This window comes from Mauremys mutica, chromosome 18 (genome assembly GCF_020497125.1).
Source record: "Mauremys mutica isolate MM-2020 ecotype Southern chromosome 18, ASM2049712v1, whole genome shotgun sequence".
Classification (NCBI taxonomy): Eukaryota; Metazoa; Chordata; order Testudines; family Geoemydidae; genus Mauremys; species Mauremys mutica.
Genome location: NC_059089.1, coordinates 16,261,716 through 16,289,416, shown reverse-complemented (window position 1 = coordinate 16,289,416; position 27,701 = coordinate 16,261,716). Strand labels below are relative to the sequence as shown.

The window sequence follows — 27,701 nt, the reverse complement described above, 5'->3', positions numbered from 1 at the left end:
AAGCAACCGCCAGAGCCGCGGCCGCCTCAGCGCTCAGGGGGCTGCGGCAGGGGGAGGAGCCAAAGCGGAGGGGGTGGGGCCTGAATACAGGGTGGGGCCGGGGGGGGCAGTGAGCAGGGCCCTCAGTCGGGGTACGGGGCCCGGGGCAAGATTCCTCCTGTGGGGCTGCCCAGTGCATCGCTGGTTTTAGCGCAGCGATTCTCAGACCTCCTACTGGCGACCCGTTCACGCAGCAAGGCTTTGAGTGCGACCCCCCTTATCAATTAAAATGGGGGGGGGTTAATTTAACAGGGCTCAGGCTGTCAGCCCCTCCCAGGGCCAACAGCTCGTGACACCCACCTAGTAACCTTGCGATCCCCTGAGGGGTCGTGACGCCCAGTTCGAGAACCTCTGATTTCGTGTCTGTCATCCACCCTGCATCCCCAATGAGCAACTTCAATTCCCACTGGCTTCCCTGGCTGGGGGGCACAGGTGCCCAGCCGAGCGCTGCATCTACCCCCGAAAGTGTAAACAACAACGGAGGGCGAGCATTGCAGCAGGGTGGCTTGGTACCAGATCTGGGATCATCCTGATTTTGGAGTGGTCCAAATGTCTCAGGCCTGGCTCATGGGGGTCTCAAAATAACTGGGAGCCCAGGTCACGTTGTCCTCTTTAGTCGGTGTTGGGATGCATGTGTTTGCCCTGCCAGACAAACTCACATTTGTGGGAACCTAAGACATGGGCGAGGAGAGAGGTTTTCACCTGAGATTTGAAATGCGATGGAGCAGCGATGAGGGGGTGAGCTAGAGAGAAGTCCCTCCACGTGATAGAAGCCGTACAGGGGGAACCAGCAGCTGCTGCACTCATGGATGGGTGCAGCTAACAGAGTCTTCCAAGACATGCATTCTGCATAGCACGAGTGAGGATCTCGCTTAGACTTACAACTGGTGATTAGTACACAGGTAAGTTTGCTATTTTGGGGTATGGGAGCGCTCCTGGGGGCCCCATTTTCACCCTCTCATTTTGCCCTGTAAACCTGGGGGCCTTGGCATTGCAAACAGGCTCCCTTTAACAGAAGAGAGTTTGAAGCAGCTCCCTCTGGAGCCTCTCTGTCCCCCCATCCTCCCAGCACTGAACAGAGGAGGTTGCTGGTGAGGATTGCTGAGCGTGCCCCTCTTGACTTAGGACCGAGCATAGTCACTCCTCAGCGCTTGCAAGCCTGCTGGTTTGGGGCATGGGAGGACTCTAGGGACCTGAGCTCAGACGGATGGGTGGCAGCGTCAGACTGTTGCCTTTTTAGCAGCCAGCTTTTACTGGTAAATTACCCCCTCCCCCTGCTGCCACTCTCCCCTCCCTGACACTTTGACAGTTGTTTGCAGTGTTGTTGTAGCTGTGTTGGTCCCAGGGTATGAGGCTGTGTCTACACTAGAGACCTTACAGTGGCACAGCTCATGTAGCTGCTCTATGCCAATGGGAGAGGACATAATTAAACCATCCCCAACCACCCCATAGTTGGTAGCTATGTCGGCGGGAGAAGCAGTGTGCTGTGCACACTATCGTTTATGCCAGTGAAAATTCTATTGCTCGGGGGGGTGTTTTTTTCACGCCCAAGTGACATAAGTTTTGCTGACATGAGTGGTAATGTAGACATGAGAGAGACAAGGTCGGCGATGTAAAAGATACTGTTACCTCATCTGAGTGCTGTGTATGTTGGTTTAACTTATGTTGCTCAGAGCGGTAGTTTATTCACATCCCTGATTGACATAAATTATACCAACATAGGCTGTAGTATAAGACACTTTGAGTTACACAACTCTAAAAGCACCACCGTGTGGCGCCTTCTCACTAAATCAGTAGCACTCCAATTTTTTCCAAAAGGTGCAGCACATATTGTCTCTTGGCTTCCTCCTCTCCCTGCACAACCTCATGGATCTTCGTCCATTCCCTTCGCAATCACAGTAGCAGCCACAGCATTCCAGCAGCAGCCACAGCAATTCCAATGGGATAAACAGAATTCCCCAAACTCTAGGTTTTGAGTGGTTTTACTTTAAGTCGGCTTTGGAGCCCATAGTCCAACCATCAGGCTGGTGTGGTCACCAGAATTACAGCAAAGCAAAAAAATATACAAGCCGATCAGGAGTTCTAATGACCAAGAGAAGTTCTGGAGAGGTTTTTACCCTGCAGTTGGCTGAAAATGCCAGACCCAGAGTGATAACCAGCAATGATCATTTATGAACGGATGGGCAGACAGCTTGTTCTGGTGTAAAGCAAAGAAGATGAAAAGGTAGATAGGTTTTTAGAGCTAGGTGCTGATGACACTCTCTCTCTGTTTCACCGTACACCCTCAGGTGTCTGTTACATGCTACATGTTGTTGCATTCAGGGCTGAGTGGGTTAGTCCCAGCCCTACAGACTGGGCTACTGTTTGGTAATGTTGTGAAGTCCTTAGTGGACCTCAAACTCTGGGGACCATCTGATTTTGAACATAAGCTGATGAGTTGTCCCCACTAGGCAACAAACGCATTATCAGAAGAAGCCCACTGATCTTTTGAAGGTATGTGAATGCATTGTCCTCAGAATGAGCTCTGCTGTGCCTAGGATACATCGCAGATCATTTCCCCTGTGGTCTTTGAAAGGCATGTGAAATGCTTCCCAAACAGCTCTGCAGCCTCTAAGGATGCTTAAGGAGCAGCACTTCACAGTCATCCAATAACCAGATACAGACATGAGTACAGAAAGCCCCTAGTCTGAACAGTGGTAGTACCAGCCTTAGGAGGCAATCAGACAAGAGTACTTGACAGCAGGCTTGAAACAAGACCTGAATTAATTTGATGAAAGTTGAGACTATCTTTGTAGAAGTACAGAAACACTGCTCCACTGGTATAGAGCATGGTGAGAGAGAGGGAGCGCATGTGGGACTTATTCAAGTGTGGCCTGAAACATCTAACCCTTGATCTTGGTGCTACTCCTGCTGGGAAAGGATTAAGTGGGCTCTGCTCTCATTGTTGCAGGTGGCTCATTGCCCCATTTGGATAAGGGAGGTGGGAGTGACCTTTTGGGGAGATAGGATCTAGGGTGTGGGCTGAACAGTTCTGAAGGAGGAACCCTAGGAGCAGCCAAGTGCAGTGAGAAGGCTTGACATGAACTCTGTTACGCATTGGGGTGAGATTTTGACTCTACATAGTGTTTAGCCTTTTAGGTTGCGAGCAGACTCCTTACGACCAGGGCAACATTATCGTTTTCCCTCTATAGTTGGCATGTCTGTTAAGATTGTATTAACCAAATTAGGACTTAATGGATCAACTTAACTCCATTGAGTCAACTGGAGTTACACCAGGAGGAAACAGCAGGTCAGCTTCACTACGTTCCTGCCTCCAACAGGTGCAATTACTATTACTGAATATGTTCTCAAGCTATTCCCACTGCAACTGTTCTATTTGTATGCTCCAGGTGCATTAAATTTCTAAAGTACTGCCAACAAAAGAAGAAACACCATCGATGCTTGGGGCACAATACATAGACACCACCGACACTTGGGGCATCAGTACAAACGCACCTTGAATGGTACGAGCTTGTGTCACTATAGAAAAGTATTTTAAAATGTCCTCCAAAGATGTGAGTCCATTGAGGAAGAGCATAAAAGTTTATTGTATGTAAGAACCAAAAACAACAAAAAAACCCCCACTTCCCCCATGATCTATGTACACTTATTTACAAGACGAAATGACGTGAGCATAATTATTTACAAGAACGCCCTCACAAGTCTGTACATCAAGAAGTAATTGTGAAATTTATTTACAGACAGAATTAAGAAGCCTCAGACAAGACAGAGAAAAGATAAAATATCTTGAGGCCAACAGGCTGTACGAGTGGGGGCGGCACTGGGTGATCATAGCAACTGGACCCCACGTGGCTGAGAACCAGCAAGGCTGAATGAAGAACACAACGGTAATGAGATACCTTGTGATTGCAGGGCCAGAGGAGGTGGATTTCTGGCTTCACAGGCGTCTTTGTGTAGATCAGCTGGGATGCACACACTGGCCTAAACTACAGCTGAGAATCAGCAGGAGGTCCCAGGGCTGGGAGTGATCAGCGCTCTCCTTCCTCCACAAATGTGCAGCTCAACATTTGCACCGGGACTGCCCAGGGAATTTCGATAGGATTTTTAGTGGGGAGGGTCCGTTAGTGAGATTCCACTATTGATTTGTATTGGTGGTCGAGGAGGGGAGGTCACTGCTTTGTGTGGAAATTAAATGCAGACTCCTGTAGTTTGCATGTGTGCAGCACGGATGGACCTATATCACAACAGCTGTTCTGGGCTCCCTCCCCCTTCCCCATCAGTCTGGCATGCTGGAACTTTTCAGAAGGTTTCTCTTCTCCAGAGAGCTACAGCTGTACCCATCCCAATGCCGCGATTTCACTCCTGGGCAGTTCTTTCCTTTGCAGATGTTAAATGCCAGCTTTCTTCCTCACACTCTTGCGCCTGGCTGGCCCCCCTTCTGGGTCTGTGGTACCCACAGCTTCCTAGCCTCCATGGCTGCATGAGGAGGAGTGGGCTGGCTTGCAGACTGGGGACCTGGTTATTTGGCCTCTTGAAGGACTGATTGGTGCCACCCTCCCCCTGTAAGTTTAACTCCGAATCCCACATCGGTTACAGTTCACTGAACCGCACAGAGGGTTCCAGCTTGTGGGACAATGCGGTGAGGACCTTGTCGAATTTCTCGTAGCGTTCCCGCTGGCTGCTCTCAGCACCACGGCTGCCCCAAAGGAGACGCATCTGGAACTCAGTGCTGAAGATCTCAAGGAGCTCAGCCTTGCCCTGAAATCCTGCAAAGGACACAAGACCCAAGAGCATCAGAGAGAAGCCAGCCCACCAGGGGACAAGCTCACCACATGCATGCTCTGAACCACCCTAGCCTAAATGGAGCAGCAGGAAGCAGCTGGGATTCCTCTGCCTTTCCAGCTCTCCAGGAGAAGCAAACTGGCCTGGGCCCATGAGATCAAGAGAGCACATGGTAGTAGTAGCAGGGTTGGGAGGCTGATGGTTCTGTTATGCTGGATGGGATAAAACTGACCTGGCTGGAGCTCTGAGTTGTGAGAAGAGATGGACCACTGCAGGTGGTGCTGATGAGAACCTTTTATGCCATACCCAGCCACAAGGGGGGTGCTCCAGTGGTGAGTCCCCTTTTCCATAGGGGTAAATGCAGACCACTAAATTACTGCCAGCAGCATGGCATCCCCACTTCTGTACAGCCCCCAGTTCTGACAGCGGGGCACCCTCTGTGGTGTGGAACCAACTCCACAGGAATGGGAAGAGGAAGATCTAGTGTTGTGTGGACCTTCCCCTTGCCAGTGGGATACCGGGTGCAGATTGGAGGGGCTCTTTGGCCCAAAATGAGTTGGATATCACAGATCAGACTCAATGCTTCCTTACCCTGAAGCTTCACCTCTGCGTTGGTATGGTACAGTCCCCCGTGATGCGCCACCATCCGCGCTGCTTCCAGGTGGGCCATGACAACCTCCACACCATTGTCCGTGTTTTCCCAGGGCTCAGGGCTGTCCAGGAGCGCGGCATCCCGCTCCAGGAGTGTAATAAGGGGCACAATATGAGGGAAGGTGGTGTTGGTCAGCGGAGGGCCTTCTGCGAGAGAACAAGAACACACCCACATCCTGAATTCCCTGGCTACTGCCTGATGTTTCAAGAGCCAAAGGGGCCATGTCATACGCTCACCCTCAAAGTCTGTCATGGTGAGAGGTGCAAGACTGAGAGCCCTGTGGACTGGTGCCCTTCAGATAGCTACAGAACAGGTACAGTCTGGGCAAGATTCCCCCAAACAGGCACTTCCCAACATGCCCCAGTCTTTACCCCAGAGAGGAGGGAGACCCGCCCAGGAGCAAGAGGGCAGTCCAGTCCTTGGCCTCTCCCTACCAGCAAGGGGGTCAGTTAGTACCAGTTACGGCAGTTTGTGTGATGTGGACACCTCTCCTCTACAAACAGGTCTGGGACAGTCAACTCATTTCATCTAGGTCACTAAACAGCCATCAGATGATCAGTCCATTACAAGCCCTGACCTGGACATGAACTGGGGACCTACAGGTGAATACTTCTATCGGGCCAGATTGTCAGGAGGGTACAGTCAGATTTCCAAGCACTCAGCACTTGGGATCAGATTTTCCAAGAGAGCTCAGTACCCAACGCTGCTCTGAGCCCTTTGGAAAATCTGGCTCTGTCTTCCCCACTGTTTCCCTCTTCATGTCACCCTGTCTCCTCATGGTGGAACACGCAGCTGCTTACCCAGAGTCACCTGGGACTGGCCCAGGCAGTTTGGCTCTAGAAAGCAATGTTTATGCCCAGGCACTGCTTTTATTCTGAATGGGGCTATTTGGAAAGCGAAGAGGCAGGACTGGTTGGAAGGGGGTGGCAGGTGTTCCGGAGCACATGGATTGTGGACAAGTGACCAGCTGGACTCCATTAGCTTGGGTTTGCAGCTTCTGCAGGGTCTCGCACCTTCTGCATCCTAGCAGCAGTGTGCAAATGCTGACTGTAATGCCCTTGGCCTTGCTAGGCAGGGGGAAGCTCATGGAGGAGGAAGGCTGGACAGATCACAGGCAGCAATCCCACCCCGGCAGCCCCAGTGGCGTTTGGTGGCCCATGCAGGGTTGTCCAGAAGATTCAGGGGGCCTGGGGCAAAGCAATTTTGGGGGCCCCTTCCATAAAAAAAGTTGCAATACTATAGAATAGTATATTCTCGTGGGGGCCCTATGAGGCCTGAGGCCTCGGGCAAATTGCCCTACTTGCCCCCCTCTCTGGGTAGCCCTGGGCCCAAGACTTCAGAGGTCTTGGAAGGAGCTGCTGCTGCCATAGGGTGGAGTTAGGTTCCGAGGGGAGGAGTAGAGCCACCAGGGACTGGAATGGGGAAGAGGGGGCAAAGGGAGGGTTGAGTGGGGTAGGAGGGATGTTTTGGCCATGGTGTTGGGGGCTGCCCCTTTCCAGGGGGCTCTCACTATGGAAATACCCATCAGGATGATGAAGAGTCTGGCAGGAAGCCAGGTGGATGTAACTGGGCCCGTCCGTTTCCCCTCCCTCGTTCAGTGGGATGATACGGGAAAACGGGACAGGGACTAGCCCATCCAGAGCTCCATGGATGGAGGGGGGGAGCTGTACGGACCTTTGAGAGGGAGATTCAGAGCAGAGCAAAGGGGAAAGAGAAATGCCAGGCGAACGACTCTTCCTCCTCGTTACCTTTTCCTTCATTCAGGCTCTTCAGGAAGGGCTTTAGCTTCTTCTCATAGAGGATGGCCCCCTCGGTGTGCCGCTGGCGCAGCGCCATCCAGGTGTGCTCTAGCCGCGAGATCTGCAAGCAGCAGCAAAGGAGAGGTCTGACCACGGGACTGGCAGCAGCATGCGCTCAGCTCTACAGGGACTGTCCCACTAACGCACTGGGATTCCGACGCTCATGAGGGACCAGCAGCACCAGCTAGAGCTGGGGACAGACTAATTCTGGGTGGATCTGCTAAAGGACCTCAGTCCTGAGCTGCAGCCTTCCTGCTATTCCAATCCAAGGACACCCAGGCAGCTCAGCTAACACCCCTCGCTCCTAACCTGCCACACCTCCTGCTGCGCCCATCTAGGATCCCCCACAGCTTTGCTATCAACCTCGGCCCTAACTTGCAGCCTCCCCTGCTGGTCCCCTCTGCAGACTCCCTTGGTTGTGCCAGCTCTCTGGGCATCTCTAAGCTTGACCGTGCAGCAGTGTGAGAAACTTGAGAGCTCATCAAAAGAATTTTTGCTTTGCTGGTATTTTTTCCTTCCTCCGTGGCTGGTGATAGACAGCAAGAGAGATGGGGAGGGCAGGGAGCAGCTCCAGCTCCTTTGTACTAGGGGAAAGTGAGTTCCCAGCTGGGCTTGATTTAAAGTTGAATTCTAATCTCCTTTCATCTTCTGAAAGGGAACAGCTTGGATTGCGAGATGCTGGGGCCTTAAAGCAGTGATTGTATCATATTGGACGTCGACTTCACTTCCTCCGAATAATACAGCCCGGCAAAGAATACCAAGTCATGGCCGTATGAGACCGGGCCATTTTCAGGGGGTGGGGATGTTCCCATCCTCGCCATTTCCCTATAGCTCTGCTCTGAGCACTGTTCTGAGTTACACCCAGGATGAACTGGACCCCGTGTCCCCAACAATATTCTCTCTCCACTCTTCCCCCACCCCAACGTGCTGGCATTTGGGGCTCCAGGAGCCTGAGGGATGCAGTGAGGCATGTGTGATTTGGGGAGGGGGGTGGGAGAAGGGGCCAGGCTGAGCCGAGCGCTCGCCACAGAGGGGTTTTGCTACCTGGGTCATTTCCAGTGCATTCATCACAGCAGCAAAACTGAACATGTTCCCCAGGGTGCTTTTCAGCTCGGCAGCCAGCTGGATGGTCTTGTGCAGCAGGGCTGCCCTCTCTTCCGTGCTGCCTGTGCAGCCCAGGATATCCACCGCAATCATTATGGACATGGTGTGGAACCTGATGTGGGAGGAAACAGAGAGGCTGAGATGTCAGATGAGGAAGGAAGCAGAGGCAAGGGAGTTAGGAGATGGCGAGGGGATATGGAGCATCTTGGCCACTGGTTCAAATCTGACCCAAGTGGGGAGTGGCCAGAAGATGTCCTCATCATGATGGCTCTGTGGTTCCCCACGTGCAATGCACTGGCTGCCTCAGTCCAGTGGGCGTCATCGGCAGGCTCAGCAGAGAGGCTGAGGACTGAATGGTGCCATGGAGCCTGGACTCCCCCTAGAGGTGGCCCATCCAGGTCAGGTTTGAGGCCCATCGGGAGACCAGCACTGGGCGTGGTGCTTGCACTGCAGCTGCCTGGGGTGCGTGGCTAAACTGAGGATTTTAATCTCCAGGGCCATTACTCTGGGGCCTGTCGCTGTCGCTTCAATAACCCACTGAAAGCAGATTTGGGGCAGAGCATTGTATGGCGATGGAAGCTGCATTCGGAACCACAGGCCAAACTTGCCAAATCTGATGGCAACAGCTAGTCCCCGAGGTCCAGAGCGAGACAGCTAACCGAGTGGGGCTGAGCCCCACGACTCTTCTGGAGTCAGGCCGGGTTGCCTGGGACAGAAGCCAGGGCATTTGCTTTCCCGAGTCCCACGGGCCCCCTGCCCCTAGCTTCCCAGCCTACCGTTCTAGGAGGTCGAGCCGAAGTTGATGGCCATGGGGCAGGGTGAGCAGCTCCATGCCTGAGCTCACTCCCATGAGCCTCTGCATCTCCTTGGTAACACCCAGTATCCTAGCAACCTGCAACAAAGAGGGAAAGCAGCTGAAGCTCCTCTGATTGAGGGGAGGGGGCTTGGCTCGTGCAGAGAAAGTTTTCGCTCTGGACAGGCTCTGCTGTGAGGCAGCCACAAGCTTAGGTCTTCCCCTTTCTCACCACACACCAGCCTCAGCATGGGCAGGGCTCAGCCAGGAAAGCACTGATGCTTGGGAAACCCTGAGCTGCTGCCAGCAGGGGGTTTACACACACAGGGCAAGCCAAGAGATGGACAGTAGAGTGAGTGAGTGTGTGTGTGTACACTAAACCCTGTGAACAAATGGAGATGCACCCATTTACCCCAAGGGATGAGTTTGGCCCTAAAGCCCAAGATCCCCTGGTCTCGAGAACCAGTGTCCAGACCCTAGATGGAAACAAACTCTGGAAGGGAAACGGCATGGACAGGGCAGGCAGATGGCAGGCGTTTGAGGACACAGCCTCAGCAGTGTCCTTGGCAGGGGATGGATAGTATGGAGCCCCTTGAGGCACAGGCCTGAGAGTCAGATCTGGCTTCTTGTTTTGGCTCTGCCAATGACTGCCTGGCTTGGGGCAGGACACTTCTCCCTGGTCCCCAGATAATCCTGCCCTGCCTCACTCACAGGGTCCCGTGAGGAATGTAATGGCTTTGAGAATGGACAGTGCTCTTTGATTACAACCCAGCTCTAGGAAGCTGGCTCCCATCCAGCCCAGGGGTGGTAGTGACCAGGGTGGGTCCAGCTGATCCCCGCTAGGTGGCCTGTGTGAAATGAGGTGGATTGTCTCAGTCCAATTCCGGGTGCACAAGTCCTCACCTTGCAATGAGCTCTCACATAATCGGTATTGATTGTCCCCTTGTCAGCTGTCTCAGAGAAGCCAAGGGGGACCAAAAGAGACTCAACTCCCCTCATGCCCCTAGAGCACTGGTAATACTAATTTACCCCCACAACACCCGGTGAGGTCAGCCAGGGAAACTGAGGCCCGGAGCACTGAAGTGACTTGCCGAGGGTTACAGAGTCACTGGTGGATCTGGGATTAAAACTCAAAGCTGGTCACTTCCAGCTCTGTGCTCAGTCCACCAGACTCTACTCATCTGCTTAGCTGGCACCAGATGTGTCCCTCTGAGACGCTAAATTCTCTAGTTAAATGTCAGCTCTCCCAACAAGCCCAGGAAGGGAGGGGTTAGTTCAAGGCAGCAGGTCATGGGAATGAAATTGCCCTCCCCACCCTCCAAATCTCCAGTCATACCAGGCAGTCCACTTTGGTGATGTGTCTGGCAAGGGCCTTGGCATCCACCTCTGCCAGGAGCTCCTTCACCTTCTTAAGCACGGCCATTTCCAGAGGCTTGTTTTCCAGGGGGATCAGCAGGGACTGGAACGCCACAGGGTTGAAAGACGAGCCCATCTCCACAGTGGGTAAGACAAAGCCCACAATGTCCTGCTCCCCTTTCATCCTCTGCCCTGCCTCGCTGGAGACGTTCTCTGCAGTCCCCCTCTGGCCCCCCTCCACCTTCAACCTCTCCACATAGCTCTTAGTGGGGAGCGGCTTGGTGTCATGAGTCGGTCTCTCCTGGCTGACAGGAGAGGTGGGGTGGAGCTGGCAGTAATGCCCTGTGTCCGGGTCGCTATAGCTGTTAATGGAGGGGGAAGGAGAGGCCGTGGAGTACCCATGGCAGGGAGTGGAGTGGGTGCTATCAGCCAGGTCTGTCAGGGGTTTGTTTCCTGGACACAGCTGTGGCTCGCTGGATCTTCTTATGACGGGAGAGGCTGGGGTTATGCCACCAGCTTGACCCGCTTGGGGCTTTAGCCGAGTCACTGCAGAGGGAAGAAGAGACCCAGTTACTGTAGATCAGAGAAGAGACATGCATCCCAGGCACACGCATAAAACACACATGCTGCAGGCCAAACTGAGAGATGCAAGAGACCCAGCTCTCACAGAACAGACATGCTTGATCGGGACCTATGAAGTTACAAATATATTTGTCATGATTGTAAGAACGTCAGGCTAGTCAGAGGGCAGGACTTTGAGCCCATGTTATATCTGAGGTTGCCAAGGACTGGCAGAAATTAGAGTAGTTTCTAACAGTTGTACCACCTTAAGGTATAGTCTCCCAGTCTCATTCCGGACTAGCTGATTCTTTTTAAATGATGGTGTGGTTTTTTGTTTTTTTTATGGCATCTGTGTGGTGTGGTGTAGGTAGTTAGGAAAGATTGAGGCCCTTGTTTTCTGTGTACTATTCCTTTAAGTTTCTAAGATCTGCCTCTATGCAAACACAGCAGCCATTGTGTTCTCAGAGTGGCTGCAGCCTGTTACATAGGAGAGTCTCACACTATGCTCTCTCTGATTGGACTTTCATTCTCTCTGGATGTTTCCCCTTAATCTGAAGAGGGGTTATTTTAGACAGTTGGTGTTTCATTAGCAATAAGTGATGCAGCAGGCAGGTAGAATTATAGGACAGATCTCTGTCATGGGGTGACAGGTCTTTTGGAGGGAATTGTGGCTAGTTTACCCGTGACTAAAGCTGGTGAGCCAGCCTTGGGGCTAATTGATTGCCCAGGGGCTAACTGATCATCCAGCTGGCTGGCTGGTGCTTAACTGCTAGGTAAGTACTTGATTTTAATATAAAGGTCAGTTGGAGAGGAATCAGTATGGTGATCAGTTGGGGACAGAGAGCTCTTGGAGAGAGGAGACCCCAACAATGCATAAGGGGAGTGCCTCCTAAACCAGTTATGGGAAGGACTGTTGAGAACTAAACCCCAGTGCTGGATAGGAGAGATGGGAAAAATAAGCAAAGTCCTGATGACAGCAGTATCCTGAGCTCCACAGAGGAGGACTGAGGGTTATTTATGTAAAGAGAACTGAAGGACTGGTGAGAACAGTACCCTAGCTTCCAGGAAGCTCTTTATCCAGGGAGGATCCAGAGACTGTGCAAGAGGGGGCACCCCAACAACAGAGCTAGGAGTGGCATCTGAGACTCAAATTGAAGGTCTTTCCCTTTTTGGGACATGTTTTCTGTTGAAGAGTCGTTCTTTGATACAAGATTGTTTTGGACTTACAAACTCAAGTGGGGAAACTGACGCAGTATCTGTAGTGTGGCACCTGGCCACTAGGGCTGAGGAAGGGGTGAAGCCTGACTCATTGACACAATCTGTATTAAGCATGTAGAGTCCAGTGTTATGTGCCACAGGGCCAGTGTCTATTTGGTAGCAACCCGGCCCAGTTTGCATGCCTGAGCCTCTGGTGTCACACCAAGTGAAGTCCCTACCCTCTTTCCCCAATTCCACTCTTCATACTATGGATAATGCACATTTGAGTCTCTGTGTATGACTGCTTTCCACAGGGCTGAGGGATTCCTACCGGTGCTGTAGGCTGGAGACAGTGGGCTCTCGGAGATGGGAGACATTGGGGAATGGAGATCTTGGATTTGGTCCACGCTGACTGCGCAGTTCCGGATGACGTCTCGGTGATGCGGTAAGGATACGCTGCGGGCAGGGTAAAAATAGGTCAAGTCACTGATCCCTCGAAAACACATGGCTCCTGTAGACGCTCCAGGGTAGATGCCAAGGGACAAATTCACAGTGTAAATGCGTGTAACTGTCAGTGAACTTGTGTCCGTTTGCATCAGCAGTGAATTTGGTCCCCAGGCTTCAGGGGTGGCTGGGGTAATATGCCCACACCTCAGGAGAGGGCACATAGGACTTGATTTTCAGGAGAGCTCAGCTCCCATTTACACACCAGCACAAGTAGCCAGACTTTCAGAAGTATGTGGGTGGGGGGGCTCTGCTGAAAGTCCAGTCTGTGCTGATGGGGTTTTCAAGAGTGCTGAGCACCTAGGACTCCAGCTGAAGTCAATGGGAGCCGCAGCTGCTCAGCACCTCTGGAAACCAGGCCTTGATTCTCTAGGAAATGCTCAGGACATTTCAGTATTCGAAGGCTCGCAGACAGCTAATTGAGGCCCAGCGCTTAGCTTCTGTAGGACCAAAGTAAGAAGAGAAACGTTTGTGCAATTTGTGTATTAACAGTCAGTGACAGCAGTTTGGATTTAACTGTTCTCCTCTCCCCAGCCTGTCCCCACCCTCCCCCTAGAGAGCGGGTAACCCAAACCAGACAGCATGGGGCTAGTGCAGGAGAAATAGCCAAGAAATTAGGGGAAATTGACTCGTTTTAGTTTCACTGCCTACGCTGAACAGAGGGCAGAACTGAGCAGTGAAGAGTAAGTGAGAGTTTGACAGTTCTTTCCATTTCCCATCTCTGGCGTGCTTGGCAAGGCCGGGGTATTTTTTTTTAATTTTTTTTAAGATCCAATCAAATGAAACTGGAGGACCGTATAACCCTATCAAGCTGATCGGGTATCCTGTCCATGCTTGCTGCAGCTTTAACTGATCTGACTCACTGGTGACGCTGAGGGGTGTTATCTCAAAGCGCTCTGTGGCTCTTAGCGAGGAATGCAGCTGGTTGCTGATTATTCTGGTCTGTTGTCCAGCAAGTTGGGGACTAGGAGTTGAGATTCCTGGGTTCTAGTCTGGGCTCTGCAATTGATTTGCTGTGTGATCTGTGGGTTGCCATTTCCTCTCTTGGTGCTAGTCTCCCTGAATGGAGATAATCCCAGGGATGTGGTGAGATGCCAAGGCCCTCTGAGACCCTTACTGTTCTGCCTTTAACTTATCTCGTTACCTGGTTGGGCACCCCTCGCCCCTGGTGATCTTGTCGGCCGTCAATCCGTCCGTCATGGTGATGCTCCGCCTCTTGATGTGCCCCCCTTTCTGGCTGGCGGGGCTGTGGGGCCCGCTGTGCTTCCCATTGGCTAGTCCGTAGCTGGCCTCCAGGTAGCGCAGCGGGAAGGTGCGGTTGATGGGGCAGTAGACGATGGCGCCGCTCTGCTCGGAGACAGCTTTGCGGTTCCCCACGTAGAAGCGCACCAGGGCGGGCACGTTGTCGAAGCTCTCCTGCTCAAACAGGTACTGGATGTGGGTGCGACCGTCGCTGGACTTCACCATCACCTTGTTGATCTTGAAGTGCAGCGGCTCGTTCCTCCAGCGGCACGTCAGCACGTAGTCCCCCAGGCTGGTGAGCGAGTCCCGGATCAGGAAGTCCCCGTTCCTCTGGACCAGGCTCTCCGACACCTGCGGGCGCAAGGCAGAGACGATCAGACCTTCCCCTGCTCTGGGTGGGGCTGGCCCTGGGGTCAGCAGGGCCTTGTGCCAAGTGAGATATTGGGTGGTTGCCACCACAAGCAACTTTCCAGAACCTGGGTGGGGGACGGGTGTCAGCTGGGGAGAGGGATCCAGGGACTTGTGTGGGGGGGAGTGGCTGGTGGTATTTGGATCATGAAATAAATTCATCCTGGAGGGGATGGAGAAGACTTAGGCGCATGGTGAGAAAGAGGGAGATGGCACTAGGCTAGTCCCAGGCCTGGGCCCCAGTTCTCCCCTGCCCTGCACCTTGTGCAGTCATTTACAAAAGTGCTGCCGCTCTGACTGGGTCGCGTTTTGCACCACATTGCACTGGGGTTGGTGATTCCAGCAGGTGCACAGCAGTGGTGAATCAGGCCCCTGATCCAGGCCTCTCACGTGGCTGCAAGGAGCTTGGGGGAGCTCTGCTAGCTTCCTTCTCAAAATGCTCCTTGTTGCATGAGCTGGAATCTCAGTCCCATCCCCTGAAACTGTGGGGTGGGAAGAGAGCTGCCAGGACACAGAACGGGGGCCGGATTCATGAAGTTTCCTAAGATGGGACCTACGCCCCAGTTTTAGGCTCTGCTGAGATCCACAAAACTCTCACTGAGCCCTGTAGGAGCCTAAACTCCCTCATCCGCAGGGCCCCATCCGGTAGGTGGCCTCTCAGCTCAAGTGAGTGGAGAGGAGCGGAGGGGACCCTTAACAGCGGGGGGGGGCAGTTGTATCATCAGGGTTCAAGGGAACTGCTTGTGCCCCCAAGTGCTGCTCAGAATGGTCCCATGACCACACGGCCAGGCAGTGCTCTCCCTGCAGCACAGATCCACGGAGGCGGCCAGCGACCCTTTCCCGGTGGAGTGGGCTCATGTGAGACCAGCTCTACCTCTTCCTGTCACTCAATAGGTCTCTGTCTCTCTTCTCAGCCCCAACCAAGATCATATCCCAAGGCTGCCTGAAGGAGAAATCAAGCCATGAGGCATCCCAGTGCAGGGGGCAAGAGTGTCCTGTCCTCTCCTTCCAGTCCTACTGCCAGTGGCAGACTGGACAAGGTGTTGAGTTCAGAGCCCCACTGCGGAGATGGGCCTTAGGGTGTCTCTTGCTGCGCTTGTGCTTGAGGCCAGCCCAGATTCTCCAGGGCCGGCAGCCAAGGCTAGGGGCTTCCAGCAGCAGCCCAGCTCCCCCTCACCTCTCGGGGGATGCGCCCATGGTACCACACATGGCTGCGCAGGTCCGTGCTGCTCAGTTTCAGCTCCTCCTCCAGCTCCTTATGAAGCTTCTCCGGCGAAGAGTCAAGGATGTACTTCTCCTTGGAGAACTGGAAAGAGCACAAGTGCAAATCAGCCACCACGCTGTTCCTCTGGACATGCCAGGAACCACCCGAGAACAGAACCAACGCCCAAGGAGTTACCCTTGGCCGAAGGAGAGGGCCCATCCTAGACACACCAGACACCCCAAGGAGATAGAGCCCCACCAGCTGTAGAAGGATCCCCTCCAATACAGAGCTGCCACCGCACAGCAGAGATCAACCAACACAGAGTTATGGATGGCAGCAGTGCAAGGATGGTTTGGATGGCCTGTCACCGACAGAGATCGGGACTTGTGATGGGGGAAGGGGGATGATGGGTAAAGAGAACTGTCAGCTAACATGAATTGCAAAATGATCCCGTCACTGGGTGCACAGGGAGGTGCATGGATGTGCTGTCTGTAGTGGAACCCGACATGACAGCTGGTTTCAAGAGAAGGCTCTTGTGAGGAGCCCTTCACTCTGCATATCCCCTGGGGCCAGCTGTGCTGCTTCACTGCTTTTCTTCCTGGATTGATTGTGCGTGTGTTTGTTCACACACGCGCTCGAGAGAGGAGAGATGTATTGATGCCCCTGTTCCTCCACTCGGGCAGCATATGCTTCTCTGAATCAAAGCACCTACAACTCCCCTGCAGTGGACGAGAGGCAGGGGCGGCTCTAGAAAATAGGCTGCCCCAAGCAGCGCGGTGTGCTGCGCCGCCCTTCCTCGGTCCCGCGGCGGGTCCCCTCTTCCCGCGGCTCCGGTTGAGCTCCCGCGGCAGGTCCACCGGAGCCCCGGGACGAGCGGACCTCCCGCGGGCACGGCTGCGGACGGTTCGCGGGTCCGGCGGCTCCACTTGAGCTGCCGCAGTCATGCCTGCGGGAGGTCCAGCCGAGCCGCGGGACGAGCGCCCCCTCCGCAGTCATGCCTGCGGCAGGTCCGCTCGTCCGCGGCTCCGGTGGACCTCCCGCAGGCATGACTGCGGCAGGTCCACCGGCCCAGCCTGCCGCCCCCTAGATTTGGCCGCCCTAGGCAACAGCTTGGTTTGCTGGTGCCTAGAGCCGCCCCTGACGAGAGGTCCCACTGGACACAGCCTCCTCTCTGCCCTCCCTAGTCTGCCACCGAACTGTATGACATCACTGGGCTATTTCTGTCTGTCAGAGTCCCAGCAGGCCAGGAGCCAATGACGCCAGTGCAACAGAAGGCAGAACTGCTGGAGGAAGAAAGGTCAGAGCCAGCGATCCTGTCTGCAGCAAGCTGCAGGTGACTACAGCACAGTCCTCAGTGCCGGTTGGATCAGGCTGCGTTTACAGTGCGCTCCCTCTGTTTCCAGTGCATCAGCTCAGCTGGCACTGCAGGACCCCGTCGCAGTGCGATTCTAAACCCTATACCGAACTGGGCTACCATGCTCACTACTACAATATTTGCCAGCTCAGTCATGGCTTATCGGGTGAATGAGTCTTAATTTCTAAGTGGAGTTGGGAATTTGATCCACCAGAAGGTTTTGGACTGGATCAAACCTTTACTCTTCTGGCTTGTTCGGCACTCATTTTTCTGGGCTGTGCACATGGAAGATGCGCACATGTACTATTCACGCATCCCTTGCATTCACATGTTGCCATGGACAATATGGAGACAGCTACATAAGACCCCTGTCGAGATGCAAGAGGGATGGCTTTGGTTTTTTTTCCATCCGTGGGATAACAACCAAAATGGTACAAAGTTTCCCTCTGTTTCTAACGGGGTGACATCTCCTTGCAATATGTCTTACAGTTAATGTGGCCACACCGGGCTACTGTGCCCTGAGATATTTATGTAGCAGAATTCACTTTCCATTCTTTACAGTGGTCTGTCTATCTGTATTGCTGTTGCAGAAACATTCAATGTTATCTATCTGGCCCTCTTCACCATAGTATCTAAGCTCTTCACACATGAATGGATATTTTCCCTGTGAAATAAAAAGGCTGTCACAGGGTGACACTGGCTCTTTAAGAAGGAAGAGGCCAGCTCACCTGTGACTGATAAGCCAACCCCCAACTGGGCTTAAAAGGATGCCTGGCTGGGACCTAGAGGGAAGGAGAGAGACCTGGAGAGTTCCTCAGCTGCCTGTGAGCACAGAGTGAAAGAGCAAGGAAAGGGGCAGGTGAGAGCTACCTGAGCATGTCAAGAAAGGGGCTACCCTGCTGACCTTCCTGAGCTGGAGAGCCCATGAGGGGAGGCTGAAAAGGGCTGAATCACTGGTGGTGTTTGGGTCTAAGTCACGAGACTGGTGATTTTCATGTGGATAGTCTAGAGAGTGGGCCCTGGAACAAGGGCAGAAAGGGACGGGGAGGGAACCAAGTGCTGATGGGTGACCTGGAAGTGAGATCCCTAGGGGAGAATGGAGAATCTCACTACCTTTATGTTTTACTGTGGGAAGGGGGAGAACAGTTTTACCATGGCGGTTCTATGGACTATTGTACCTCGACATCAACGATGCCCAAAGATGGGACTTCGTATTGAACACTAGGAGATCTTGTTCCTTTTTATGGTTGGAGCTTGGGGATACTGAGGCAGATGCACCTGTTGTGCCATGGCCTGACTTTGGAGGGTGCCCTGGGGAGGGGTTGCCTTGTCCCAGAGGTATTATCCCCCATGCAGAGATGAGGAACCAAGGCACAGTACAGCTGTGTAAGGCCCTTGTCGTCTTGTTTTGATTTTGTGAATTATTTCCTGGGAATTTCTCTGTGTTTATTCCAAAACTTTAAATATGGGTGAAAATTGTTTATTTTTTTTAAAAAGAGGTGGGGAGCCAAGTTCTCACTGGGGGGCAGTGGGTGGGGAGCATGCCGGGTGCTCATGAGGTAGCAGGAGAGTGCTCCCTGGGGGTCTGTTGCTGCAGCAGTCCGGAGGTCTGGGCTGCTGGGAGCTGGCTCCTTGCCCATCTAGCTCCCCCACTTCACAACAGCTGTGGGGACGCTGCAAGGGGGAAGCTGAGTCCTGGCTCACCCAAAATTCAGGTGAAAATTGGTAAATCCTCAATACTGATTTTCCTGACTCCCTCCGCCACCAAAACCTGGGAATTTTTCATAGAAAAATTGGTAAATACCAAAAATGCAGATGTGTGGCCCAGGGCCAAGTCACTTCAAGGATCTGTGTCGGAAGCAGGACTTGAAGGCAGGTCTTTAGCAGCCCATCCTTCTTCCCTGGCTGGAGCAGCTTACCTTGTAACTTATATTGGAAAGTAGTTTGACTGCCACCAAGATGCTAGGCTGCACCCAGCTTTCCATTATAAAAGCAATGCCTGTTACTGGGTCGAGTCCCCCCTGTCCCCCCAGCCATCCCCCTACTCCCATGTAGGTCGATGTTGTTTCTGCAGGCTCATGCATAGGCTCTAATGCTATCCTTTCTCTAGATGTAAATAGATGCGTTTCCCTTGCAAAGCTATTCAGCATTTCAGCTGGGCCCCCCCCCCCGGCCCCCCTCCCACATGCACACAACTGTGAGGTTGGAACAATCAGCATATTTGGATGACACCTCCCAGCGGGAGGCCGGAGAAGTGAGTGGCATTGTGGTCAGGATTTGAAGGGGGGGAGGGGTTGCGTCTGGGCCAGGGCAACTAAAATTAAAAAAAAAAAAAAAAGCCCCTTCATCTGATTTGTAATCAGTGCACTGTTGGGGAAAGCTCACCCTGTGGTTAAGGATGGATCAGGTGGGAGTAACACAAGAGACCCATCCACCAAAGGGTTAACTCCACTCTGTTAGTCTGCTAGTATCATGAATAATAATGACAGATTTAAAGGGAATCTTTTGCATAAAAATGAGCTTTTTACTAACACTCATGCACCTGAGCCTAAAACATCCAATCCTCCCCTCCCCCCCGCCCCCTAGAGAGACACAAGGGAATGACGTAATGTCTCAGATCAGCTGAAGCTGGGACTCAGGCCCAGGACCACCATGCTCAGACTCCTTGTCAGGGAGAGATGACAGGATTCCCAGAGGGCTGCAGGGGATGCCCAGGCACAAATGCCCAGTGGAGCTCCGTAATCACAGCCAGACACGCACTCACGTACACAAGCCCAGACTGTGGATCCATCTCTCTTCCTGCGAGGGAGAGGCTGGGCTCTCCAATATACCAGCGCAGCATCTCAAAGGAGTTGCTCTGGATTTACACCTGTGCAGCTGGGAGTGCCACTGGGCATCCCATTGCATTATTTTGCACAACACACACTCATGCAGGCTTCTCTTGTATAGACAGAACCTGGAGCACCACTTAATACAGGCATGACCCACAGCCCTGCAGTTCAGGGTTAGTCGCACATTCTGGGCCAGCACTGAAATATTGGTTCCAAAGGTTTTGGCAGTAACACATACTCAGCACCCTTTTTTGGAAGGCAGTGCTATCTAGTGCAGCAGGGCATGGGAGTTAAGACTCCTGGGTTCCATTCTCATTTACCACATCAGGCAAATCATGCCACCTCAGTTTCCTCATCTGTAATGCAGATACAATACCCATTTTGTCCAGTTAGAAATTACTCAGATGGGGTTCCCACCACTTCATGTAAGAGTCTGAAGCATCTCACTATTACAAAGTTTCCTTTGTTTAATTTTCACCTTTTCCTCCTCCTTATTATACCTACTGGCCCGTATTCTCAGGTACAATGATGCAAGTGCACTGCAATCCAGGGTGTAACTGACAGCAAAGTTTGGCTCACTCCATCGGTTAGAGGTTTGAAGCCCCTTGTCACCCCTTTTGATTATGGGATGCTAAATGCTAACACACTGAATAACTGATCGCCACATCCATTTATGGCTAGGGTCTCGCGTTCCTACTCTGACAGAACTCCCATTGAAACCAATGGGGATTTGGAAAAATTGTGGTTCTATTCCTCCCCATGTCTCTGATCTGGATACATGGTATAAAGGCTGCCCTGCCCCAGCACTGGCAGAGTTCACTGAGGCCTTTGGTGGCTGAAGTTAGAAGTGAACCACTAGCCATGGTCCAGCTGGCAGGATATTAAAGGGTCACACACACACATCCACAGGCAAATGCTTGAGACCTGCACTTGCATGACAGCTGGCCTTGGTTCGTTAGAACGTTGCCCCCATGCCCAGCACCTTCCGGTCTGCTTCCCTTCCACTGCTTCTGTTGCCACAGGTCTACATGCTCTCCAGACCGTCTCTGTAGGTTAGCTCCTTTATCCGTTCCTGCCCTAGTTCTTTTTATATCTGTCACCATCCACCCTCTCCTTTCTAGAGCGCATCACTCCATCTCAGCTCTCCAACCACCTTTCTGGTGGGCTATTCTCACTCTGGCCAGAGCCTGGAAGCCACATTACAGTGAGTATGGCTTCTATTCTGCTGATGAAGCTTTCTCCTGCCTCTCTATCCTGGACCATAGGGAAGCCTTTGACACCATGGAGGACTCCTCCTCCTGGGTCCCTTCCATAGCTGTGTAGCATATTGAGTGCTCTCTGGTCACGGATCTGGTCCTACCTATCAAACTCTTTTGCTGGTGGAGATGAACCTTCTGGGACTCCGTAAAGAAGGCATTTCCTCCTCCTGCTCTCTACCACCTCAATCCTTTTTCTGTTTTTTAACCTGAAACATCTCTACCCTGACGATACTCGATGCTCCATCTCTTGACACCTTTAATGATTCCTCCCCATCCATCTTGACCAAGTAAACTTGTGGTTTCCTCCCAGCTTCCTTCAGCTAATTGTCTCAGGCAGACTGTTCTCTCTTGGGCAATCAGACCTCCCATGTACCTTCCACATAGGCATCATCCTAAACCACAAGCTTTCCATCTGCAAATCTGCCTGTCATCACCTCCCAGGCATTCCCTGTGTGTACAGTATGTCACCTGAGCCAAGCTTTCATCTCCTCTTACAACCCCATTCTCTAGGGTTTCCCCAGCTACCTCAAGTACACAGACGCATGATTACACCCTCCTAGCCTCTGCTCTGCTGGCACCATGTTCATTTGTCCTGGAACTGGAAAACTGCCCCTCTTGTTTTGAACTCCTCCCTGGGCTTGCCGTAGCTAATCCACAGACCTTCCCACTCCATGCTCAACAGGAACTTGCCTTCTTTCTGTCCCCAAGCCCACCTCTGCATGCACTAGTTGCTTGTGGTGCAAGCGCCTTCTGCTCTGCAGCCACGGCCTTCTGGAATAGCTGCCTTCTCTCTTGCTCCATGCAGCCTTCCTCCTGATTTAAAGTCTCTTCTCCCTTTCCTCTGTCTCTGACATTTTATTTGAACTCTCCAGACTCAAACAACAGTTACCAAGTATTTTGGGGATCCTAGATACAGCCTCAGACCAGAAGGAGCCAACTGCAGACCTGTCACCAGCAGGTGAAACTCCATTGATTTCAGGGGATCTGAACTGCTCACAGCAGCTTCAACTTCAGCCCTATGCTGTGTGCTCTGTGAAGCTGTCCTGTCCTGTCCTGCCCAGTGGCATGCTGGGCCGAGATGGGGCTGACTACCTTGCTTCTGACATTCCCTAGAGTATCCCAGAGTCCTTTGCACTGACTGCACTGGCATGGGCTCCAACCAGATCCCACACCCCAGACCCTTTCTTCTCCCACCTGCTGGTGGCTCCTGGGAACCTGCAGCAGAGTGCTTGGGGTGAGCCCTGCACTCTTCCGGAGCCCTCGAGACATGGCACCACATGCGTCTGCCTGTGCTCAGAAATGTCTCTACCACTGGGCTGGAGCGTTGGATGTAATTCCTCTGACAGCACTGGGGCCCAATCCTGTGAGGTTCAGAGCACTCAGAACTCCCACTGACTTGAGGGGGAGCGGCAGGTATCCTGCAGGCTCCCCATTAGCCGGAGCTCTCCTGCCCTCAAGTCCTTAAACACACAGGCAAAGCCATTCAACACGGTTGAACTTTATTAGCAATGAACGGTAGCCAGGGGATGCAGCCAAAGTCCAGCTCCCTCCCAGGGGGCCTAGGCCTGAGCAGATACTGTTGCCATGACAACCCCATCCTCTGACACGGAGCCACCCGCATCTCTCCATGTGAGTGGCAGCAGCAGCTTGTTCATGGTGGCTCCCTCCCCTGCAGCAAAGGCTCCCAGTAAAACACCTCCCAAACTAGCTTCTAGGGTGGAAGGGGATGCGGAGCGCAAGGATGTGCACTCAGGTGCAGCCTGCAGGGCCCACCTGGCAGTACATGATCCACACAGAGGGGGTGGAGCGGTGGGGGTTTGCGGGGGATCCTATTGAAGTCACTAGTGCCTGAGAGTGGGAGAGCTTGGGGGGGGGGGCAGGGGTGTGTGGAATTGGTGGTTATGCCCTTTCCATCCCCTCTATTCTCTGCTTATGCAGCCACTCTCAGAGCTGCCTGAAGTGGGGGGAAAAACAGCTCTCCCAGCTGTTTAATTCCTGCTTTAGTTTCCTCCCCTTCCCAGGGGTACCTTGGAAAATAACAGGGAGATGTATTCAGAAGTGGGGGCAATCCAGAGCAATGGGGGGGGTATGGGACTGACCCCAGCTCAGCATGCATAGAGGAACAAGAGGAAGAGCTGCTGAGGGTCAGAAAGTGCCAGCAAGAGCTTTTTAAAAGCTGTCTGCTGCCTAGAATTAGTCATTGCATCATTTAGCTAGGAGAATGGCCCTTCCCTCTCCCCATTAGCTTGCTCCAGAGATCTCTCTCCAACCCCCTCAGGCACACACCTCATTCTCACCAGAGAGACTCTGGGAGGCTCTTTAACCTTTGCCACTAACCTAAATAGACAGACAGTCAATGGACTGCATGGGCACGTGCAGCAGAGCCCCCCCCAAGATCCCATCACAACATCCACACAATGAAAACTCCTCCCCCCCCCGCCCTCCCTCCTGGAAATACAGCAGGACCCACACCACAGTACGTTAGGCTTGTGGAGTCAGCTCACCCCATCTACAGTGGGGGCACACTATCTCACCCCTCAGTGCATCAGTTCCCCCTGCAGGCGATAGCCATCTCCCCCTCAACCCACCTTATCCCCGATGTACCCTTACACATGGCAAACCACAGGGATGCAGCACCTGGGTGATGGGGCACCAACTTGGGTGGCAGCAAGATGCTACCACAATATCAATGTTCAGTAGCAATCATCCAGAAACATATCAAAGCAAGGAATAAGTGAGAGGAGTATGTTTGGTCTATTTCAGTCTGTTTTATAAGAAACTGGCATTAGTCAGCCTGAGGACCTCCAATGTTCCGCCCGCAATAAATAGATTAGTCTTGGATTTGTTTCCCCCTCCCCCCCAGATTAGTGACTGTTCCAGCCAATATCGTACATGTGGGCTTTCCCCAAATCCTCACCATTCACATATGCAAATATGCAGGAGAACAAAACCAAACAAGCCCAGCCAAGCAGCACCCACTGTCCCTGAGACTGGATTTGGCCAGGAGCCAGGACAGCATTAGTGCTGTTGGCCAGGTGCTAAACTAGCAGGAAAAAAAGGGAAAGTGTTGAATGAGCAGGAGACTCTTGCATTGGGGTGGGGATGTTTGTGAGCAGAGAGCACCCTGAGCTGCCTTGCTGATTGGATGGAGAGATCCCACCACAGCAGGGACTCTGCCATGCTTTCCAGCCCTGTGCTGTCCATGGATGGCCTTGTCTACACTAGAGTGTGCTGCATTAGCCACCACTTGGTCCCCTTTGCACGCCTGTGACGCGCTGTGCAGACGTGCTAGCAGTGCACCATTTGCATTAGACATGCTTGGAATCAGGCCGCATGGTCCTTCAGTGTGCAGTGCCAGCAAGGATGCTGGTGTGAGAGCATCATTGGTGCATGCGGCCCTCCTCCCACAGTGCACCTGTCACTGCTTAAATTGCCTGTCTGGTCTGCCTTCTGCACAGGGTCATGTGTGCCAGACACCATGTGCACAACCAGCCCTGTCCACACCATGGAGTTATGCACCATTATCCCAGCAATCAGCTTGATTCCGCCTCAGTCACTAGCGCGCCTCAGAGGAGGTCTTCCCATGAGCATGCTGCCAGCTGGCCAGGAGCCGACAAGCAGGCGCTGGCAAGATGAGGAGATTCAAGGCCAGCTGAATGCTGTCATAGGAACACTCTGGTGTGTAACCGGGCACTGTGGTTGACTAGCTGAGAAGGGCAGCACCCAGAGCAGTTAGCAATGCCAAGAGACGTACAGTCCAGCACAAGGACCAGGACAATAACAGTACATCTGGGGCAGGGTAAAGAACATGCCTGTTCCGTAAGTAGCTGGACCAAGTGCTTGGCACTTGCCTTTCCATGCAGCCCAGTATGCTACTAGAGAGCATGGAGGCCGTTCACAGCACAGGGGGGAGGAAGGAGGAGGTGAAACGGTCACGCCAGAACTAGACAATAGTAGGAGCTGCCACAGACATGGCCAGGATCTGCTCGGGGAGTCCAACACAGGAGCTGTGCTGGCTCAGCAGGAGGAACAGAACCTTCTGCCCAAGCTATATGGGGGCTGAGACAGTCTTCCAGATTCCTGGGAATGCTGCCATTACTGCTTGGAAGAAGGCAGGGGAGTCCTCCTCTCCCTGCTTCCCTCCCCTTCTGCTGTCCACCCCCATCCCTGCACAGCACAGCACCGGCTGCCGAATGCCGTCAGCCAGATGAGCGGGTTAGTTCCCCAGGGTTGGCATCCCCCGCAGTAGCAGGCCAGCTTCCAGCTGGGGTGAGAATGCCCAGTTCAGTGACTGGCTGAGCCATGCCATTCGGCTGGACTAGAAGGGGCAGAGAGAGGCTGAGAATCAGACTTTTATTGAAAGGAATTACATGGGGGCCCTGTAGCCAAGACACTTATACTCCATTTTCTCGTTCCGCCCTAGGTCAGACATGGCAATAAGAGACATGTAAAAGCAGCAAAGAGTCTTGTGGCACCTTATAGACTAACAGATGTTTGGGAGCATGAGCTTTCGTGGGTGAATACCCACTTCGTCGGATGCATGACATGGTATTCACCCACGAAAGCTCATGCTCCCAAACTTCTGTTAGTCTATAAGGTGCCACAAGACTCTTAGTCTGGATCTGTAAAAGCAGCAAACACGGCGACCCCTCTAATAAGAGACATGTTTCTCTTACCCACCTGCAGTCCCATTTCATTCTTTCTACCTAATGCATGAAAAACAGTCCTGGGCGTATTTTCTATGTACAGCTAGTACAGGCCATGAGAGTTAGTTTACATCACATATCATCCTGCTGTCAGGCACAAGATACCTTTTTATCAGTCTAGCAGAGAGAATTAATCTTAGCCCTTATTTCCCCCCTCACCCCCAGATCCTCAGCAGTTGTGCCTGAAAATGCAAATCAGTTGCAGGCGTGACGCATGTTTCCATCAAACCCCGCAGAACTTCTTTTAGCCTCTCCATCCAGAGAGCGGTTTCTTTGATACGATCCATGTGAGTAACCCTAATTTCCTCATGAACTCAAGAACTGCCTGACAGTCCCTTGCTGGGACCCTCTGCACAGGGATGCTGTCAACTCCATCACTTCTTTTCCTTTGTAGCACCTGCTACAGATGTGGGACCGGAGGATGCCATCCATGGCGGAACGGCTAAGAAGCCCAAGGACCAGGGAAAGCAAGGGAGACCCATACTTGGGAGACACAGAGGGATGTGACAAGGGTCTTGGAGTGAATGATGGAAGCAGGTAAAAATGAAGCCAACTTTAAGAGACTGCACAGGTTCAGGCAGAAGTGGAATGAGAGGGGAAGAGACCTGAGACCAGGCAATTCTACTGAGAGCTTTTCAAGGACTTGGGCATCACATTGAACCTAATAACTGGCCCCTGCACCTGCCAGATACAGGTTAATAGTGCTCTTTGGAGCACCTCCTACTCTCCAGCTCCTTCATAGCCCTCACTCCAGGTATTGCACCCCTCTGCCACAGTCACCTAAGAGGACTAGAATCCCCAGTTAGATGGGCAAGATGCACCTGTAAAATATTGTTACCATTGTTCGTGTAACTACGTTACTCTGGTTTGCCATTGCAGCCGGCCTGAATTTTTGTGTGTGTATAATAAAGTAGAATCTGGGGGAAAGCCTGTGTAATGAGCACAATCAATCATACTGGCCTTTAATACTAAAACCAACCACAGTTCCCTCCTCCATTCCATCTAGGAATGAAGCCACACATCCCGAAAGAGCGCCCACTGGTACGGAACGCACCAGCTCGTCTGTTTAGCAACACAGGTCACTGAACACCTCACTCAAGTACACCACTCCCTGCACTGGCTCCCCATGGAGGTCAGACTCCAGTTCAAGGTCTCTGTCCTGATGTTCAAAGCCCTCTTTTGGCATTGCTCATGGCTACATGACCTCTCACGGCAGCTGTGTTCCACTGGAACAATGAAACATGAGTGTGGGATGGGGGAGGCTCTGAAATGTTAGGGGGCTGTACTATGGAATAGCAGTTAGTGCAACTGCAGATAGGCGTGTGGATGTGGGGCAAAGCTGAAGCCAAGTCAGCAGGGCTATGGTGGACATGTTGCAGTGTTGGTACTTAGATGGATGCTATGGTACTGGTTCAGTCTCTAGTGTAGACACAGCCAGGGTGTGCGTATGCACATCCATCTATCTAGATATTAGTTATTCTCACTCCAAGGCTGCAGCTGCATCCCTTTGCTGAGCTGCCATTGGTTAGAAATGATGTCATTGTTTCCAGTGCTGGGTGGCGGTGCATTGCTATTGGTGAAGGGGCAGAGATGCTGTTGTCAGCTGGAAAGACTCCAGTCATTCATGTGGAGTTCAGTGCGTATTCTCTCTGTGGGCTTGGAGTCACAGATGGAGATGCAGAGCCAGGTGAGCACTTGGGGCTCACTTTTAACCGTGCCTTGCTGGGACATAATGCCACATCCCCTGCAGTGTCCCAGCAAGAGAGACTGTAGCTGGTTTAACTCTTGCAGTGCTGGGTCAGAGTGCCTAAAGCACTTTTCTTTAACCCATGCACTGATGAGCCAGAGCTGTATGTCCTGTGGATGTTCCCTCCAGATTTCTCAGCAAGGCTCTGCAACAATCAAAAGAG

The 27,701-nt window shown here is 52.7% G+C and overlaps 1 protein-coding gene and 1 long non-coding RNA gene across 8 annotated transcripts in view; one reads left to right on the top strand and one right to left on the bottom strand.

Annotated features, from left to right (window-relative positions):
• Positions 1-147: 147 nt before the first annotated feature.
• On the top strand, positions 148-26,874 carry LOC123352383. 5 transcript variants are annotated; one of them, XR_006574154.1, is made up of 5 exons: positions 148-941; positions 3,780-3,926; positions 12,598-12,728; positions 25,957-26,078; positions 26,186-26,874. It is a non-coding gene; the product is annotated as an uncharacterized LOC123352383 (long non-coding RNA). The 5 variants fall into 5 exon arrangements; XR_006574155.1 differs by lacking the exons at positions 148-941; positions 3,780-3,926 and adding exons at positions 8,344-9,521; positions 10,614-10,672 and having other exon boundaries at positions 26,186-26,870; XR_006574153.1 differs by lacking the exon at positions 3,780-3,926 and having other exon boundaries at positions 26,186-26,862.
• The window catches only part of SH2D3C (SH2 domain containing 3C), a 51,178-nt gene continuing 27,084 nt past the window's right edge, over positions 3,608-27,701 (bottom strand). For all 3 annotated transcript variants that reach the window (XM_044992403.1, XM_044992401.1, XM_044992402.1), the window contains 9 exons: positions 15,615-15,743; positions 13,932-14,380; positions 12,615-12,739; positions 10,506-11,071; positions 9,153-9,268; positions 8,317-8,488; positions 7,222-7,333; positions 5,413-5,619; positions 3,608-4,805 (listed from right to left, as the gene is read on the bottom strand). In XM_044992403.1, the coding sequence (XP_044848338.1) occupies positions 4,630-4,805; positions 5,413-5,619; positions 7,222-7,333; positions 8,317-8,488; positions 9,153-9,268; positions 10,506-11,071; positions 12,615-12,739; positions 13,932-14,380; positions 15,615-15,743 (2,052 nt within the window). In that variant the 3' untranslated portion in view covers positions 3,608-4,629. The remainder of the gene's footprint in view (positions 4,806-5,412; positions 5,620-7,221; positions 7,334-8,316; positions 8,489-9,152; positions 9,269-10,505; positions 11,072-12,614; positions 12,740-13,931; positions 14,381-15,614; positions 15,744-27,701) is intronic.